This window comes from Gymnodraco acuticeps, unplaced genomic scaffold (genome assembly GCF_902827175.1).
Source record: "Gymnodraco acuticeps unplaced genomic scaffold, fGymAcu1.1, whole genome shotgun sequence".
In the NCBI taxonomy this organism is placed as follows: domain Eukaryota; kingdom Metazoa; phylum Chordata; class Actinopteri; order Perciformes; family Bathydraconidae; genus Gymnodraco; species Gymnodraco acuticeps.
In genome coordinates, this window is record NW_022991601.1 from 2,426 (window position 1) to 21,648 (window position 19,223).

Here is a 19,223-nt window from a genome sequence, read left to right on the forward strand (position 1 = left end):
AGTCCCACTGCATTCAGCATGTCGTTGTGTCCCTGAGACACTTCACCCCAAATTGCTCCTGTAGGATTGTCCACAAGTACTGAATGTATGTAAGTCGCTTTGGATAAAAGCGTCCAACAAATGTCATGTAATGTATTACTAACTTTGACAGTTTCAAGACAATTAAATAAACCTTGTCAAATGAGGAGGTGAGCATGAGAGGAAAAAAGAAGCACTATAAGTGGACCTTAAGTTTTGTCAACTGCAGGATAATACTGCTCATATTCTGCAGGCAAGACGGGTCACGGTGAGGTGGTGAGAGTCGTCTTCCACCCAGAGAAGATCAGCTTCTCCAACCTGCTCAAAGTGTTCTGGGAAAGCCACAACCCAACTCAAGGTAGGAACTCAGACACTTATACACTCATAACTAAACCTTTTCAGAAGATTAGGAGATTTCATTGATAAACAGTTTGAAATGTGCCTGAAAGAAAGAAGACTTGGAAAAAAACTGTATGCATACTATTTAGGACCCTCATATCCAGCATATATTTTCTTCTGTAAACACCAATAAATATCCACAACAAGTCTTACTTCTTGGAGCACTTTGGATGAGCAGCTATAGCTTATAGTGTAAGAGTTAACATTTAAAATCAAATTTAGAACGACAAAATGTTTGAATGGTAAATGTCTGCAAGCAAGCTGATAAGAATGATTGTCAGCACTGTCCTGTCGTTAGTGTCATACACTCAAATGTGAAAAAATGTTTTTATTGAGTCAGGCACAATGAGTTTACATGTATACAGTCAATATATATATATCGTTTTCCCTTTCCCCCCCCTCCCGGTCCTAGCTAGTAAATTAAATAAACTAACCTAAATAAAATAGATACATGTATAGTAAAGTAAAGTAATGTAGAAGATAATATTAAAAGAAAATGTATAGATAAGGGAATAAAGAATAGTAACAGTAATACATGTACCCATATACTCACATATGTATATACACATACATGTGTGTACATACCCACACACATGTACACATGCACATACATACACGTACATACATACATACATGTATACAAAGACAGAACAAATACATAAAATAAAATAAAAATTAATTTTGACCCATAGGCTGCACATGATCAACAGACCTATAGGTGCATACGATCAAAAGTCAAGCATTCATAAGGATTTATACTCTGTAACACACATATGACACATGTTTGATATCTCTAGAGCCAGATCAATGAGAGTGGCTACAACCTATAAGCTGACATTGAAATAATAAAATAAACAGCATTCAGGTTACATCAAGATAGACAAGTCTTTTTATGGAAAATGCTGTCGGCTGTTGTTTTCAGATGATGTTATTTTGCCTGAGATAAGATATGAGGACAAAGGCACATCATGTCAGCTGAAATCCTGGAAATCTTGATTTGAACGTGTGTGTGTGTGGTGTGTGTGTGTGTGTGTGTGTGTGTGTGTGTGTGTAGGGATGAGACAGGGGAACGACGTAGGGACGGAAGTACCGCTCAGCATCTACGTGGAAACAAAGCAGCACCTCGAGGAAGCGTTGGCCTCCAAAGATCAATACCAGAAGGTACTCGCATCCATCCACCTATCAGCATTATCAGAATAATGAAGAGGTTTTAAAGTGGAGTTGTGTGAGGCACATCCATAGTGCTTACAGTAGATAGCAGTCAGCACAACCCCAGTTTGGAGAAACAGGCAGAAGTATCAGAAAGGATGCTAGGCTACGTACTGCTGTGGACGGGGCAGTAAAATGCATTCTTGCTACCCTAAACAAAATCCATATCAGTTTAAGTGTAAGCGATAATAAGAATATTTCCATCCCTCTACATTGCGGTCAGACTTTCTGTCAGGTATCGGAGGCGGTCTCTATGCTCTCTGCAAAGCTACGAGACTCCACAACAAATGTAACCTTGCAGAATATGGAGTTTCTCATCATCCTCTGCCTCAATAAGTTGGGTTTTCATTGTTTCTGTGTGGCGTTGGTGCGATAAAGCTGTTTCATGTACCAAGTCACACAAAGAAACGAAGCTATGTTGTGCAGCGTTAGGCCAGCAACATCCATTGTCTGTGAAGTTTCAAATGACTGTTTACCCTTGTACCTTATTTCAGGTGACTTTAATATGTTATGCTGTTGATCATGTCCACAGCCTCACAGTGATTTACTTCCAGCTGATACTCTGACACACTTCCTGTTTCCATTCACTGACTATGGATAATAACCGCATTCAACCCCGCTTCAAAGCATCCCTTTAATCCTTAGAGGTTAGCAAATGATCCTGTCTTTTCTCACCCTCCATTCTGTTCTCTATATATTCTTCCCAAGCACTACCTTGTTTTTTTGTATTGGACTCCATTTCCAGCTGCCCCGTCTGCTGCCTGTACGCATGTAACATTTGTCATATACTGTACGTCCATATGCCTTGAAATCTCTCTCTCTCTCTCTCTCTCTCTCTTCTCTCTCTCTCTCTCTCTCTTCTCTCTCTCTCTCTCTCTCTCTCTCTCTCTCTCTCTCTCTCTCTCCTCTCTCTCTCTCTCTCTCTCCTCTCTCTCTCTCATCTCTCTCTCCCCACACACACACACCCTCTGTTGAACTCTCTCCTGCTGAGACTTCTGCATCCTCTATCCCACCAACAGGGCTTGTTGCCATGGAAACTGACAAAGAGGAGGAGGAGGAGGTTACTCTTTTCTTTTCTACGCTGGTCTCGTCTTCATTCGAGTCCTTTTCTTTCTCCTGTTCCTGCCCCTTTCTTTTGTCTAAAAACCTTGTTTCTTTTGTCAGGATTTGTCTCTTAAAGTCTCTCTTTGTTTCTCCTTCACTGCTGAAGTTTCAAGCTTTTGAATTTGATGTGTAACGAGAAAGCACTATTGTAGTTTTCTGTAGACAAGTTGCATCATTTGGAGATTGTAAGGATGCTTTCAGTTTTAATAAGATAAGATTAGCCTTTGCAGACCAGATATAACACACTACAGGAAAGGGAACATCCCAAAAAGCATAATAGGATCTCTTTAAAAATACATCTTACAATACTGACATCGTACAGAGAATATGTCACACTTCCCTCATGTATCAAGATGTTAACATGACATGTAGTATTTGTGGGGGGAACTTCTGAAGCAATGGGAGTCAGGACTCAGAGAGACACGAGGAGAGCTGGAGCTTTGATGGAGTCAGGACTCATGCCCCTTTCACACCAGCGCTTTTTCAGCTCCGGCTCAGAGCTGGAGCCTGAAAAGCGCCGGTTTTTCCTTTTCACACCGCAGCGGCGCCGGCTCTTAGCTCCGGAATCGGGTTCACTTCCAGCTCCAAAAAATTGTCGGTCTAGACTAGAGGCAAGAGCTTCGGAGCTAAGAGGTGGCGTCGCTTACGTCTCTCTTACGTCGAGGCGTGCAGGAAACTAAACCCTCCTCCCCTGAACATGGGTCGACTGTCATGCCTGCCTACAAGCAGTAGTGCTTATAAACACACTTTATAAAGTCAGGCAACACTAACCAGGCTTCGTGTGATTCTGTTTATTTGTACCTTACTTTGACCATCCGTTCTCTGTTATTGATCATTGTGGAGAGAGGCAGACGTTTTGTTTTATAGCAGCTATCGGATGGAATCAATACATGGGCTGCACAGGTTGTCGTGTCCGACTATCACAAGTAGAATCATAATAAAAATACGCCGGTAAAATGTGCCTGTAGAAAACGGTTTATGCCACAATAGGATAGCCATAGCAAGTAGTCAGTTTAGCTTCGGTTGCTATGCTAACATCACCCATTTTATACCAGAGAAACTTTCATAACAGCGTTGTGATACCAAACAGTGTCAATTCAGACTGACACACATTCACTTAGGCTAAGGGGAACTGGGGATACGTATCAGCTGCTTGTGTGAGTCGGACAGTGAATACTTTAGAGCGGCCGCTGCAATGTGAGCTAACCGGGAGCTAACGGGAGAATAAACTCCCGTGGAAGAGCAGCCAACACTGTAGCGGTCGGTAAATGCCACAGAAATACATTAATAAACAATGAACCACGGCACTCTGGAGCAAAGTATAAGGTTGGAGAAGTCGTTATTCAATTTATTCTGGCTTCGTGTGATTAAAAGCAACACGATCATCGACCCGACGCAGTTCCCCGTTGTTGTTGTGAGCGCCGTAACGCCGTTGGGGACCAAATCAGCGATGTAAACAGTGACGTCATGACGCAGCAGCGGCAGCACCAGTCGGGTGCTGGGCGGTGTGAACAGAGCGGGAGCAGAAAAGGGAAACCGGAGCTGAACCAGAAAAGCTCTAGCTCGGAGCTAGAAAGGGAAAAGCGCTGGTGTGAAAGCCGCAAGAGAGAGACGAGGAGAGCTGGAGCTTTGATGGAGTCAGGACTCAGAGACACACGAGGAGAGCTGGAGCTTTGATGGAGTCAGGACTCAGAGACACACGAGGAGAGCTGGAGCTTTGATGGAGTCAGGACTCAGAGAGACACGAGGAGAGCTGGAGCTTTCATGGAGACAGGACTCAGAGAGACACGAGGAGAGCTGGAGCTTTGATGGCAAACACTGACAGTTTATTTGGAGCTTCGGCCGGAGAATTCACAAGACATGTTACGGGCCACGGTTTGACCACACGGTTGAGATGCCACCATCAATTCTGAAGAGCCTCCTGTAGCTCCAGGTTTGAACCAGTTCAGAGAGTAATAATCAACATTCTTCATTAGATAGACTAAATAGCTGAGGACACTGAATCACAGTTGTTGTCGCTTATGGCTCGAGGTCATCTACACCCCGAGAAGGATGTGTTCCAGGTGTCCCACAACAATAACTATCTCTGACCGAGAGGTGCCCGGTCACAAACTGGTAACAACAACAAAATGCTAGGGCAGCCCCTCCTTATTTAACGCTAATGTTCTTTAAGGGTTCATTCAGACGAGACGGCACATTCACAGAATGAGTTAAAAACATCATGATAGCAAAGAAAAGAGACCGTTTTCTCTTACACTGATTTCCCATAGAGCTGCAGCTCGTGCCCCAAAAGTATCTACATGTTCAGCTAATGTATAATGAGGTTGATGCATTTCGTTATGTGTGCAGGATGTTTCCGGGCCCACTCAGTGGACATCAACTTGAGATGTAGCTGACGTGAGGAAGTGTGCTTTTGTTCCCGCTTGAGTTGTGATGAAATGTGTTGTTGTGTCGCATCGGCTGTGCGATCTCGGAAGAGTGTATCATTGGGAAACAAAAATGCAGAACTAAGGTATCTTTCAAAATCTAAACAGTAATGTGCTGTGAAATTCTCTGAACACACTCGTGCTCCCAAGAGGATTGACCTTCACGACGGCAGACAGGATTTTGCTAATGCACGTCTTGATTTTCTTTGCTGTGAGTTTCTTTAGTCCTCAGAGGATGAATCCCAGTAGTTGAGGTGACCTTTCAGCAGATGACGTCGCAGTAAATCACGGGTCTTCAACACGGGGTCTTCAACACGGGGTCTTCAACACAGGGTCTTCAACACGGGGTCTTCAACACGGGGTCTTCAAGAGTTCCTTTTCAGAGTTTTTTATATGATGCTTTTAGACTTGCATTTAAGATTAGAGATTGGATGTATCAGAAATAAATTGGGTTTACAGTATAGGGAGTTTTTGAATTAGTCAAAGGCTTTGCTCAACACAAACACAAGGACACGGTTTAGTTTTATTCATCGTGAGCTTTTGGCCATTTTTGTACAACTAAAAACAGTCCAATTTTAAAATCTGTAGGAACAATGCAAGGTGAGACACTTTGCTTTATGTTCTGGAAACAGCTTCACTGTACATCAACATTTCTACTTTGAGACAAGAGCCGCTTTCACACCAAGTACTTTGCCGTACTTAGTTCCCAGCACTTAGTTCCCCCATGGAACTAAAGAGCCGATCGCGTTCACACCGGAATAACTCCCTGAGGGAAGATTAGGCAAATTAAGCCGCTGACGTCACTTCTTCTTCTTCTGCTTTGGGTTTACTGGCAGGCTGCAAAAAACTTCACGGCGTGTATCTCCTAATCGATATAACCGGCCTGCTCTCGTCTATCCCACATGCTCCACTGAGATCCAACATCTAGTTTCAGGTGGCCTGTGGAACTGCCAGTCAGCTGTTCCTAAGGCTGACTTCATCTCTGGCTACGCCTCCCTGCAGTCTCTGGATTTCCTTGCTCTCACTGAGGCCTGGATTACTCCATCCAACACATCCACCCCAGCAGCTCTCTCCACTGCATATTCCTTCTCCCATACACCCAGACCCACTGGCAGAGGAGGTGGCACTGGTCTCCTGCTATCTCCCAAATGGAGCTTTTCCCTCTTCAAGCTACCTAACTTCACTCCTTCCACCTTTGAATTCCATGCCGTCACAGTAACCCATCCTATACAGTTAACCATTGTTGTTCTCTACCGTCCACCAGGCGCCTTGGAGGACTTCTTGGAGGAATTAGATAATCTCCTCTCACTCATCCCTGAAACTGGCCCTCCCGCTGTACTTCTCGGAGACTTCAACCTCCAGACGGGGAAGATAGACAAACTAACATCTCTGTTAACCACCTTTGCTTTCTCACTGTCTCCGTCCCCACCGACTCATAAAGCTGGCAATGTCCTTGATCTCATATTCTCAAGGAACTGCGCTACTTCTAACCTCTCTGTAAACCCGCTCCACACATCCGATCACTTCTTCATTTCATTCTCTCTATCCCTTTCCAAACATAACAAACTAATCTCTTCCCATCCTGCACTTGTCCGCCGTAACCTTCGCTCCCTCTCCCCCTCTACCTTTGCCTCGTCGGTGCTCTCAGCCCTCCCTTCCTCTGATTCGTTCCATCTCCTGCCTCCAAACTCTGCTGCAGAAACTCTCCTCTCTACTCTCTCATCCTCTCTGGACTCGCTCTGTCCTCTCACATCTCGGCAGGCTCGTCAGTCCCCTCCTGCTCCCTGGCTAAATGATGCACTGCGTGCTAATAGAACCGTCCTTAGGGCAGCAGAGCAGAAATGGTGGAAATCCAAACACCGTGACGACCTCCTAACCTATCAAGCTCTCCTCTCCTCTTTCTCTGCTTCGATCTCTCAGGCAAAAAGCACTTTCTTTCAAGATAAGATCCAATCTTCCTATTCCAATCCTAAAAAACTATTTTCCATCTTCTCCACCCTCTTGGACCCTCCAAAAGCCCCTCCCCCCCTCCTCACTTCTGTCAAGCGACTTTGTTACCCACTTTGAAAAAAAGGTTGATGATATTCGCTCTTCTTTTTCTGACTCACCTTTACTCACCGCTGGGTCACCAGACCCTCCTTCCACCCACACACTGACCTCCTTCTCCCCTCTCTCTCCAAGTGAGGTTCTTACCCTCATTACCTCTGCCCGCCTTACCACCTGTCCTCTGGACCCTATCCCTTCAAACCTCCTTCAGACTATCGCTCCTGATATTCTACCGTTTCTCTCCCATTTCATCAACACTTCTCTAACTTCTGGTCACTTTCCAAACAGTCTCAAGGAGGCAAGAGTAAACCCTCTCCTAAGAAACCCACTCTCAACCCGTCTGATGTTATAAACTACAGGCCTGTCTCTCTCCTCCCGTTCCTGTCTAAATCACTTGAACGCGCTGTCTTTAAACAACTCTCCTGTTATCTCAATCAGAACAACCTTCTGGATCCGCACCAGTCTGGTTTCAAGGCAGGTCACTCCACAGAAACTGCTCTCATTGCTGTCACGGAGGAACTGCACACTGCCAAAACTGCATCCCTCTCCTCTGTCATCATCCTATTGGACCTGTCTGCCGCATTCGACACAGTGAATCATCAGATCCTCCTTCGCACTCTCCAAAAACTTGGAGTTTCAGGCTCTGCACTTTCCCTCCTCACCTCATACCTGAAAGACCGTACCTACAGGGTGACTTGGAGAGGGTCTGAGTCCGACCCTTGTCAATTAACTACGGGGGTCCCTCAGGGCTCTGTTCTTGGTCCCCTCCTCTTCTCCGTGTACACAAACTCGCTCGGATCAGTCATTAGCCCGCATGGTTTTTCTTACCACTGCTACGCTGACGACACCCAATTAATTCTGTCCTTTCCCCGCTCAGAGACCCAGGTCGTTGCACGCATCTCTGCTTGTCTAGCTGACATCTCTCAGTGGATGTCTGCTCACCACATCAAGCTCAACCTTGACAAGACTGAGCTGCTCTTCCTCCCGGGAAAAGATTGTCCCACTCTTGACCTAACAATCAACATCGGCACCTCAGTTGTTTCCCCGACTCAGACTGCAAGGAATCTGGGTGTGACCCTAGATAACAAACTGTCCTTCACTGCAAACATCGCTGCTACAACCCGTTGCTGCAGATACACGCTTTACAACATCAGGAAGATACGTCCCCAGCTGACTCAGAAAGCGACTCAGGTTCTGGTCCAGGCTCTCGTCATCTCACGCCTAGACTACTGCAACTCCCTCCTGGTTGGTCTACCTGCATGTGCCATCCGACCTCTGCAGCTCATCCAGAATGCAGCGGCTCGCCTGGTCTTCAACCTTCCTAAATTCTCCCACACCACTCCGCTCCTCCGCTGCCTTCACTGGCTTCCGGTAACTGCTAGAATCCACTTCAAGACACTGGTACTTGCTTACCATGCTGCGAATGGATCTGGCCCTTCCTACATCCAGGACATGGTTAAACCGTACACCCCAGCGCGTGCACTACGCTCTGCATCAGCCAAACGACTCGTTGCGCCCTCGCTGCGAGGGGGACCCAAGTTCCCATCGGCGAAAACACGTGGGTTTGCTGTCCTGGCTCCAAGATGGTGGAATGAGCTCCCCATTGACATCAGGACGGCAGATAGCTTGCACATCTTCCGGCGCAAACTGAAAACTCATCTCTTTCGACTCCACTTCGAGCGTTAGAACTATTAACGAAGCACTTTTATACTAATAAAGGACTGGCTTACCTAAAGCCAATGGAGTAGCACTTGAAATGTTTGGCTCTATGAAACCTGATGTACTTTATGATTCTGTTTTCTTCAAGGTTGTATCTTCCTGGTCGAATGTACTTATTGTAAGTCGCTTTGGATAAAAGCGTCAGCTAAATGCAATGTAATGTAATGTAATGTATACTGCCACCCGAAGTCCCCGGCCGGAAGTCCCCGGAGTTGGGGACTGGCTTCAGTAGAAGCTGCTGGGACTCCCAGCAGCTTCTACTGAAGCCTTCCGAGTAAATCGCCAGAACGCCGACACCTCCTCATCTCCACCGCTCCCATGTTTTATTTTGTGTTGCCATAAGTTAGTCTCTCTGCGTTGGTGCTAATGCTAATAATGCTAATAATGCTAATAATGCTAATGCTAATAATGCTAATGCCAGCAAATACAATGGCGGCTTCACAAAACTTTTCAGAGTTTTACGGGGCGTGGTTTGTAATTCGCCCAGCCAATCAGAAATTGGAACTTTTTTCTCCCAGGAAAGTACCTGCTCTCTAGCAGCACTAAAAGTGGGGGAAAAGTTCTCTGAACTAATTTCTCTTTTTGGTGTGAACGCAAAATCCCAGGAACTATCGGAACTAAACCGGAAAAGTACTCGGGTGTGAACGCGCCTAAAGCCTCTTACACACCAAACTGACACCGCCTCACGTCTCCTGCGTCTTGGCCATCTATCGACATCTATCGACGCCGAAAATTGGCTCGGTGTGGTAGATGTATAACATATGCTGAGCTCAGTGCTGCTCCTCAGAGGATGTACCTATTATGACCTGCTATTGCCAACCCAGTGAGTTATATTGTGTCACCCTGAGGTGAATATTACTGAGATAAAGACTAAAAGATAGGTTTTTATTTTTTGTACGTTAGGTGTAATAAGTACATTTCAGTTTTTAGTGTAGATCTTAAGACATTTATTCAGTGAATAAAATGTCTGTCTACCTTTTTGAATAAGGATCACATTTACTACAACATTGTCCATTATCGTTTGTGATTTTGTTAATGCAGAGAGACAAACAGTAGCTGTGTGTGTGTGTGTGTGTGTGTGTGTGTGTGTGTGTGTGTGTGTGTGTGTGTGTGTGTGTGTCCTGTAATCATAGCTGTAGAAAGCCAGATCAATAGATAGATTCCCTTCATCTAACCACCACATCTCTCTATCAATCTTTTTAGGTTTTGTTTCCTATTTTTCTCTCACCAGATTGTCTCCCCCACCCTCTCCCATCTGTGTGTGCGTGCATGGGTGTGTGAGAGTGTGTGTGTGTTTTTCTGTATGTGTGTGTGAGAGCAGTTGGCCTACAGCAAACACACTCCATGCCAAACCATCTGGGCCTTAAATCTGTCCTCCACAAAAAACGCTTCAGTTGCAAAACGAACGGACACACACACACACACACACACACACACACACACACACACACACACACACACACACACACACACACACACACACACACACACACACACACACACACACACACACACACACACACACACACACACACACACACACACACACACACACCACACACACACACACACACACACACACACACACACACACACACACATACACCACACACACACACACACACACACACACACACACACACACACACACACACACACACACACACACGCTGACTGTAAGGGTTTGTTTTGATATAGTGCTCTATCTGATGTTTTACACAAAGCTTTGTGCCAAGAAACAAGAGGACATGTCAATAATTCAGTGCTGTTTTTCTCTCTGTCGAGTGTGGATGCAGCTTTCGTCCTTCGTACATTTATTTTGCAACGCCGGCTTTAAAATATTAACGACTCTGAGTCTGTGCTCCCCAAAAACCTTGAGTGGAGTCCTCCTCCTTGTCTTTCTTTTGGTCCCTGGAGCCACAATAGCTTCTGCTTTTAACTCCAGCTACATCTCTTCCTCTCTCCTCCAAGCAGCTGGACATGTGAAATGCATCGCAGCACACGCCTCCCAGACACTTGCTGCATTTTTTTATATCCTCCCTCTTGATCCACAGAGTCAAATAACGCCTTTTCTTTTGCCACATTTGACTCAAGCAAAGATGGAAAACTGCCAGCAGCGGTGAAAAGAGAGAGGAGAGTCTGGATCCTTTGGTGTCAGGGTTTTGACGATGTTCTCTACGCTGCCTGGCTTGATTGTATTGTTCACACAGAGTGATTGGGGAATTTGGTGTGTGTGTGTGTGTGTGTGTGTGTGTGTGTGTGTGTATAAAGTACAACAGCACTGCAGAAAATTACCTTTCAGGCGGCTGCCGGTTGTCTGCAGCATGAAAGGAGCCTCCCTTTTCTTGCCTCCTACCCATCATTAGGGTGTGCACTGCGTCTAAAATGGCAGGTGGAAGTGGGAAACTGTGTGTGTGTGCTTTATGTAATACTGTGTGCTCGCTCTGTGGGTGCTAAAGCAGTGTGTACTCATTGTTCTGGCATCTCGCTCCCTCTTGATGCACCTCTCCGGCTACATTTCCTTTTCATGATGGTTCATTCATCTTCTTCTAAACACAAAACAGATGCTTTCTCTTTTCCTTTTCTTTTCTTTCTTCCTCCTCCTTTGTCTATGAAATCCCTCTCCTGTGCTCCTAACATGCCAGCTTCACCTCCTTGCCTTTCCTCTCTCCGTCTCCTGGGTGCTTATCAGTATTGCTCACGTTTTCCCTGCTTTACCAGAGCAGTCAAGGTATTTGCATTTCAAATGAGAAATCTACTTCTCTGACATGCAAATGAATGGATGTGAATTATGCATCTATAGTAGGCTGCTCACACAGCAGCAGGACCTGCCCAAACAAACACACTCAAACACGGACACGGGCAGGGGGGATGTTGGAGAATGCCAATAGACGAGCATTATACAAAATGCAGCCATTTTCTGTTTCACAGGTAGCTGGATTGATGACAGGGCCCACATTTTCTAGCCTCAAGCTGCCTGTACGCAACATTTTGAGCCAAGAATAGTCCAACACATTCATTTTTGTATCAAATACTCCCCTCTGTAGGCTTGAACGGTGCTTTTTAAAAGGTTGTTTCTTTTAAAGAGGATAACAGCTGCAGCAAATTGGACTCACAGCTTATATTGGATTAAAGTGGAGACCCAGAAAAGAACGGGTCAAACCTGTAAGACCTAAAGTTACGGGGGAAAGCCTTAATATCCCAAATAAATAAAAAATACTGAATATTTAATGATTTATTTTTACATTTAAACCTTTTACACCAATCCCAAAAGAAATATTTGTGCATAACAATGTGTTCTTGCAGGCAATTAATGTCTGCACCTTTTGGTATAACTGTATTTGTGCCATGGTTTAGTTCTGTAATTATCAATCAATGTTTATTTATATAGCCCAATATCACAAATGTGTCTCAGTGGACTTCACAGTTTGTCAGAATATCAGTATGACAATACGACACCCTCTGTCCTTAGACCCTCTGTCCTTAGACCCTCTGTCCTTAGACCCTCACATCGTACAAGGAAAAACTTCCAGAGAAAACCCACGGTTTAAAGGGAACATGGGAGAAACCTCAGGGAGAGCAACAGAGGAGGGATCCCTCTCCCAGGACGGACAGACGTGCAATAGATGTCGTGTGTAAATCGAAGAGATAATACATTTACAGCGTAGGTAGATTGAATGTTTGGAAATGCATGTGTCTAGATTCTATAGTATAATTATGTATTTTTTCTTATACTTTATTTGACCTCATCTGTTTAGAAGGTTCCATACACAGTACATACATGTGCATACTTTATAAGTTCCCAGTGTGAATCAAAAAGTGCAGCTACGACAGGGAGTCCCTTTCTGACTCACTGATAGTACCTCCACCCCTCACTCAAAGGAAATGTTGGTGTCAGTACAGGAAGTGATTCATCCACCAGCAGGCAGCGAACACTGTCCATTAAAAGCTAGCGTTGGATCTTTTTCTCTCTTTTTGTGACTTTTCTTAAAAACTTTTTGAACAACTTCCGAGTGCTGACGTCAGTAAAGTTGAAATGGATTTCAAACAATTACCACTCACTAACTATTAGAGGCACCAATGTGTGAAATTACCCAGCACCACTTTAAGTCTGATTGTTTCTTTGGACTAAAAATAAAACGGAGTGTTTTAGTGTTTCCCCCAGGAGTTGAATCCTCTCAAAGTGAGAGTGCATTCAAAACAAGCCATTTAACATTAAGCCTGCAAAATAATGCAGTCAACCTTCAAACATTGCAATTTGCATTTACGCTGCTTTCCTTTCCTGTGTCTATCTCTTTTGAACTGAGTGTTTAGATTTGCACTACCATTGACAGCCTTTAGCCATAAGTAATTCAACTCAAATGTCAAACTCCTGGTCATACATGTATACTAGAGACACAATAATGGATAGCTGTAACAGAAAAAGTAGATCCTGTACAGAAAAGGCTCCAAGAATGGCATTACAGGAGATTTGAGTAATAAGACTACATTAATTAAAAATATATTTTAAGATTGAGAGAATATAAAGAAAGCAACTACTATTATAACAACAAAGTCATCGTTTAATGACATTAAAATAATATAATATTTCAGGAAAAACGTTATTAAGAATATAAAACCAGATTTACAGGTCACCTATTATGCAAAATCCACTTCTTCATGTCTCTTCTACATCAACATGTGTCCCCTCTTCTTCATGTCTCTTCCACATCAACATGTGTCCCCTCTTCTTCATGTCTCTTCTATATCAACATGTGTCCCCTCTTCTTCATGTCTCTTCTACATCAACATGTGTCCCCTCTTCTTCATGTCTCTTCTACATCAACATGTGTCCCCTCTTCTTCATGTCTCTTCTACATCAACATGTGTCCCCTCTTCTTCATGTCTCTTCTACATCAACATGTGTCCCCTCTTCTTCATGTCTCTTCTACATCAACATGTGTCCCCTCTTCTTCATGTCTCTTCTACATCAACATGTGTCCCCTCTTCTTCATGTCTCTTCTACATCAACATGTGTCCCCTCTTCTTCACGTCTCTTCTACATCAACATGTGTCCCCTCTTCTTCATGTCTCTTCTACATCAACATGTGTCCCCTCTTCTTCATGTCTCTTCTACATCAACATGTGTCCCCTCTTCTTCATGTCTCTTCTACATCAACATGTGTCCCCTCTTCTTCATGTCTCTTCTACATCAACATGTGTCCCCTCTTCTTCATGTCTCTTCTACATCAACATGTGTCCCCTCTGTGTAAAGAGACTCTGAAAGTTTCAGGAACAAAGATTCTCTCTCTTTTTGATCCATTTCTATAAAAACCTGTCTGAAATGAGCTGATCAGATTTTGGCCACTTTGTGATGTCATAACGATGTTTTGTCTTGTGTAACCATTAGCCAATCAGCAACCAAGGTACCCCCCCCTCCCACCTTATCACCTGAATCTCCTCCTAGAGCACCATTGTGTTCTTTGTAACCAAATCTCTCTCAGAGGGGCGTGGGGAGGGGCTCCTTATTTTCATCTAAAGTAACAGACAGAGAATCAGCACTTTTTTAAACAGGGCTGAAACAGACGGGATTATGGGTAATGCTGCAATGATCTGTTTGGTGTTTCAGCCAATCAGAGACAGGTTCTGTATATATCTGAGACCTATAATATATTGATGAAAAACAGTATAATAGGGGACCTTTAAAGTATAATCTCGAAGAAAAAAAAAGTCATATTACTCTTAAGTCTTAAAAAAAAAATTAAATCGTAAATTACAGAAATGAATTCATAATTTTGAGATAAAAATGTCACAAAATATCTTAATAAATGGAAAATATTTGGAAATACAACAGAAAATAAAGTTGTATGCTTGAAATCTGAGAATCATTTCTTACTAATATGAGGATAAAGTAATAATTGAATGAGAGTAAAATGATATAATATTTCAGGAAGACTTTAATTATGATATTTAGAATAAAGTTGCAAGAACAAGCTAATTTAAAGTCACACTAAAAATTTAAAAATACGTTGTTACAAGCTCTGTCAGCGAGGATTCATTGTAATATTTTCACACCACATTCTCACCAATTAAAGGTGAGATAACTTCACATTTCATTTTGAAAATCTCCCATAATATTATTGCAGTATACAAACAATGTCTGTTAGTTAGCAAAAGCTGCATTTTAACATATAATTGTTAATTACTGTGATTGTGATTATGTGATTGTACTGCAGCTCAAAACCAAATGAAGCACCCAGATATTAAATATTGAACCTGAACGCTCGGCCAGTAAATAAAACATTCACATAAAATAAGACTCGTGCTTGGATCCTCACTCGAACCTCACTCGTTGCTGATTTCTAAAAGTGTACACGATGTTTGAATGACTGAAAGATTCTAACATTATTTAGGGTGACCAGCAGGATGATTACCATACATCTGGTGTACTTGTAGTTCAGAGGATTTCGGGTGTCTGTCGGAGGAATATCGGCAGCTTTGCAGATAAAAGGCTAAACCAAATGAAGCTCCTCCATCACCCATGGTATTATCAAGCTGTGTTGTAAACAGGCACACTTTCTAAAAAGCAGCAACACCCCTCCAACAGGACATTTTATGAGTGTGTGTGTGTGTGTCTTTTCATGTTTCTCTTTGTCTTTTAATTCACCAACACGCCATCTGGTTGAGTTATTTTTATCACAAGGAGGAGAAGGTGTCATTGCCAACTGATTGTACTGTGAATATGTGTATTTTCTGCATAAACACGGACACATTTCTTCCTGTTTTTTAATGAGATGACAATTAGTATCATGCAGTATGAAACCTAATAAGATGTGTTCAGTTGCAAGTCTAGGGTTGTTTTAAAAAACAACAACTTAAATGCAGAAAAACAGCAGGTACATGAAAAAGGAAAAATATGATACAAGTGCTCAACAATGGATATTTGCATTGTTTTCACTTAAAGGGGACCTATCTTGCAAAATGCACTTTTGTACGTCTTTTATATATGAATATGTGTCCCGGTGCGTCAGGGAACTCACCAAGTATCAGAAAACACAACCCTCTCTCTTTTCCTCCGTACCCAAATCTCTAAAAACGGGGCTGATTATTATTTGAATTTTTCTGATGTCAGAAAAGGGGTGCTCCGCCTATATGGGCAACTCTCCACCTATAAGGGGAATGAGAGACCGCTCGAAAGCGCTGGAGACGCTGTAGTACATATGTCAGGCCTGTAGGTGGCGCTGTAGTCTGCCACAAAAGCAGAATCAGCCCTTTCAAAAACAGGGCTGGAAAGAGCAAATAGAGCGAAATGAGGCATGGCTAAAATGCAGGATCTGTTTGGTATTTTGAAAAAAAAACTTCACAGATATGTTTTATATAGGTATGGCTCTACAATATATGTTTCAAATATAGCATGATAGGTCCACTTTAAAATCCTCACATCATGGCAGTTTGAATAGAAAAACACAACTTTTGGGTTTTTTCAACATTGTAGAGATGAACTAAAACACAGTTTCCCATCATATGTATTTGTTGTACTATCTAATAATCTATTTTCTTCTCTGATTCCCACAGAGATCACCAAAGTCATCTTCCATTGTTTCTGCTACAAAAACTCCATTTGTTTTATCCAGCTTATGTCCTTTTAAATTCATTTATCTTATGTCTATGTCGCTGTTTCTTTCAGGTACTAACAGAGGAAGGTTTTGGTGAAATAACGACAGAAATAGCCGAGGAAAAACCATTCTACTACGCAGAGGATTACCACCAGCAGTACCTGAGCAAAAACCCAGATGGATACTGTGGGCTGGGCGGGACTGGAGTCTCCTGTCCAATAGGAATCAAGAGCAAGGTCTAGATAGCCAATCGCAGCCATGAACCATCTCCTTCAGTAAGACTGCAACCAGGAAATGATCTTCAGTTTTCTTTTTACAGAATCAAATACGCAATGAGTTTTAAACATATACACATTTAATTTTTACAAGCATTAAGAAACATTAAGTCCAACATGTATAATGTATAAGACCATACGAACCCTATGCTTCATCTTTCTGGGAATAAGCAGTGATTTTCTGAAGCTGTATCTCAGTTTGCTGAAAGAATAACTGTCTTTGCAATGCAGATTTCTGCCTGATGTAACCTAGCGACATACACTGCAGTGGAGACGCTGATTAAGGCTGTCAGTCTCCTCAGCTCGTTGCTATGAGTAAAATCCCAGTGCCTCAAGATGATGCATAAAGCGTGCATTATAGCATGGTTCCTTTGCAAAGGCTTTACACAAAAATACACCTCAACGCAATTCTGTGTATTAGATACATGATAGTGTTTGTAGTCTAATGAAATAAAGTTAAAGAAGTGGTGAACATCTTACACAATCTTCGCACTGAATGCGTCGATCAAACTAATGTGTTTCAGAGTCCAAACAACTCGTTGCTTTCCTGCTCAGATTGCTTTATTAATGATGATTATTGTATATTGAACTTAAAACTAATGCGGGTTACTTGTTATATAAAACAGATTAAAAGCTTATGAAATCCGACATGTTTCTTTTGTTTCCTGAGTGCTGTTCAAATCTATACACTGAATGTATTATTTTGATGGAAGGTGAGGAAATAACGCAATAATTGATCCTCAGGAATATCTTACAGATCACTTAATATGGTATGAAGTGACCTTTGACTGTTATTTCAGAGATATTTTTGCTTCCTTTTTGCACATTTCCCTTACTGAGTTTGCAGGAGAAAGTGAACATTTCATTAAAAACATATTCAGATATCAGTGTTTGCTTTTTTTGTGGTGTGTTTGCGTTTTGGGGGCAGGATTTAGTTTGACCTTCTGCCGCTAATTTTTGCCTAAAGTATTATTCCGGTCCGTGACTCATCTGTCATCGCTGTTGACCTGTATGCATGTATGTGTGTGTTAATGGCACACACACACACACACACACACACACACACACACACACACACACACACACACACACACACACACACACACACACACACACACACACACACACACACACACACACACACACACACACACACACACACACACACACACACACACACACCACACACACACACACACACACACACACACACACACACACACACACACACACACACACACACACACACACACACACACACACACACACACACACACACACACCAGCAGCAGCAGGAGAGCGTGTTTGGTGCCAGGCCCTCCAAAGCTTGGCATCACCATGAAGAGAAGGAAAAGATGGGTCTTTTTGGAAATGGCAGAACGCCATCTTGGATCTCTGCTGCTTTGGATGGCCTCCATGATGCAGACTGCAGGACAGGGACCTCACCAGCTAAATATCACCGCTGATTTGGGAGATTCTGAGCAAATATTCAATATATTTAACAATGACCAGTTTGGTTTTGAGTAAATTGATTCAAGAGAAGTGAAATCCACCTCATATTTGACCAGATAATGGTCTAGGAGCCAAACGTATATGTGCTTTTTTCTCTTACGCACCACAATGAATGTGCATCAGCCTTTCAAAGTTCAGTAAAATGTGTTTACATATTTGTCAAGGTGAAAAGCCCCAGAATGTAGACCACAAAATACTTAAAGGTCCCATGTCATGACCTTTTCTACTGATCATAATTCCATTGTTGAGATCTACTAAAATAGATTTATATTATGCAATGTTCCAAACTCACATTGGTTTCTCATACAGCATCTCTGTATAGTATGTGTATTCACTCTCTGTCCTAAACGGCTTGTTGGAGCTCCTGACCCCCCCCCCCCCCCCTCCCTGTGAGCCCAGTGTGCTCTGATTGGTCGGGACGTTGCGAGGCTCGCTGCTCAGTGAGCTGGCTTACTGGTGTGGTTTACGGGTCGGCGATACAGCTAGAACAAGCGAAACTCATCCTGAGCACACAGAAACACTCACAGCCGAATTAAAAACAATAAGTATGGCTTGATATTTAGTAAGAAAAATGTTTATAACGCTGTGAGCATGGGTTTGTTTGTTTGTTTATTTATTTAAAAGGACAGTGCACATTCATTCACATTGCTGTAAATGAGCCAGTATTAGCCAGCAGGCTAATTTTCAACTGTTGTCCTTGGCAAGATGTTAAATGGGTCTGCGGAGAGCATTTCTCCGCCATCCCAACTCGTCTATTACCAGCGTTCAGGGAGCTCTATGCAAGTCAATGGGGACTCACTGGCCGTTTCTCAATCGCAAGTAAAACTGCTGCAGAGCAACTATTTCAAGTATACTACGTCATCGAGTGGCGCCGAAGGACTGTTTAAATGCATGTTAAATGCCCAGCATTCTGCGCCACT

General features: G+C 43.0%; 1 protein-coding gene across 1 annotated transcript; it reads left to right on the plus strand.

Annotated features, from left to right (window-relative positions):
• Positions 1–271: 271 nt before the first annotated feature.
• msra (methionine sulfoxide reductase A) lies at positions 272–17,678 on the plus strand (the record flags this gene model as incomplete). Its single annotated transcript, XM_034197971.1, is given in 3 exon segments — positions 272–376; positions 1,472–1,578; positions 16,588–17,678. Coding segments are annotated over 3 exon segments (383 nt in total), but the record flags the coding sequence as incomplete, so codon positions are not given.
• Between the last annotated feature and the right edge of the window lie 1,545 nt (positions 17,679–19,223).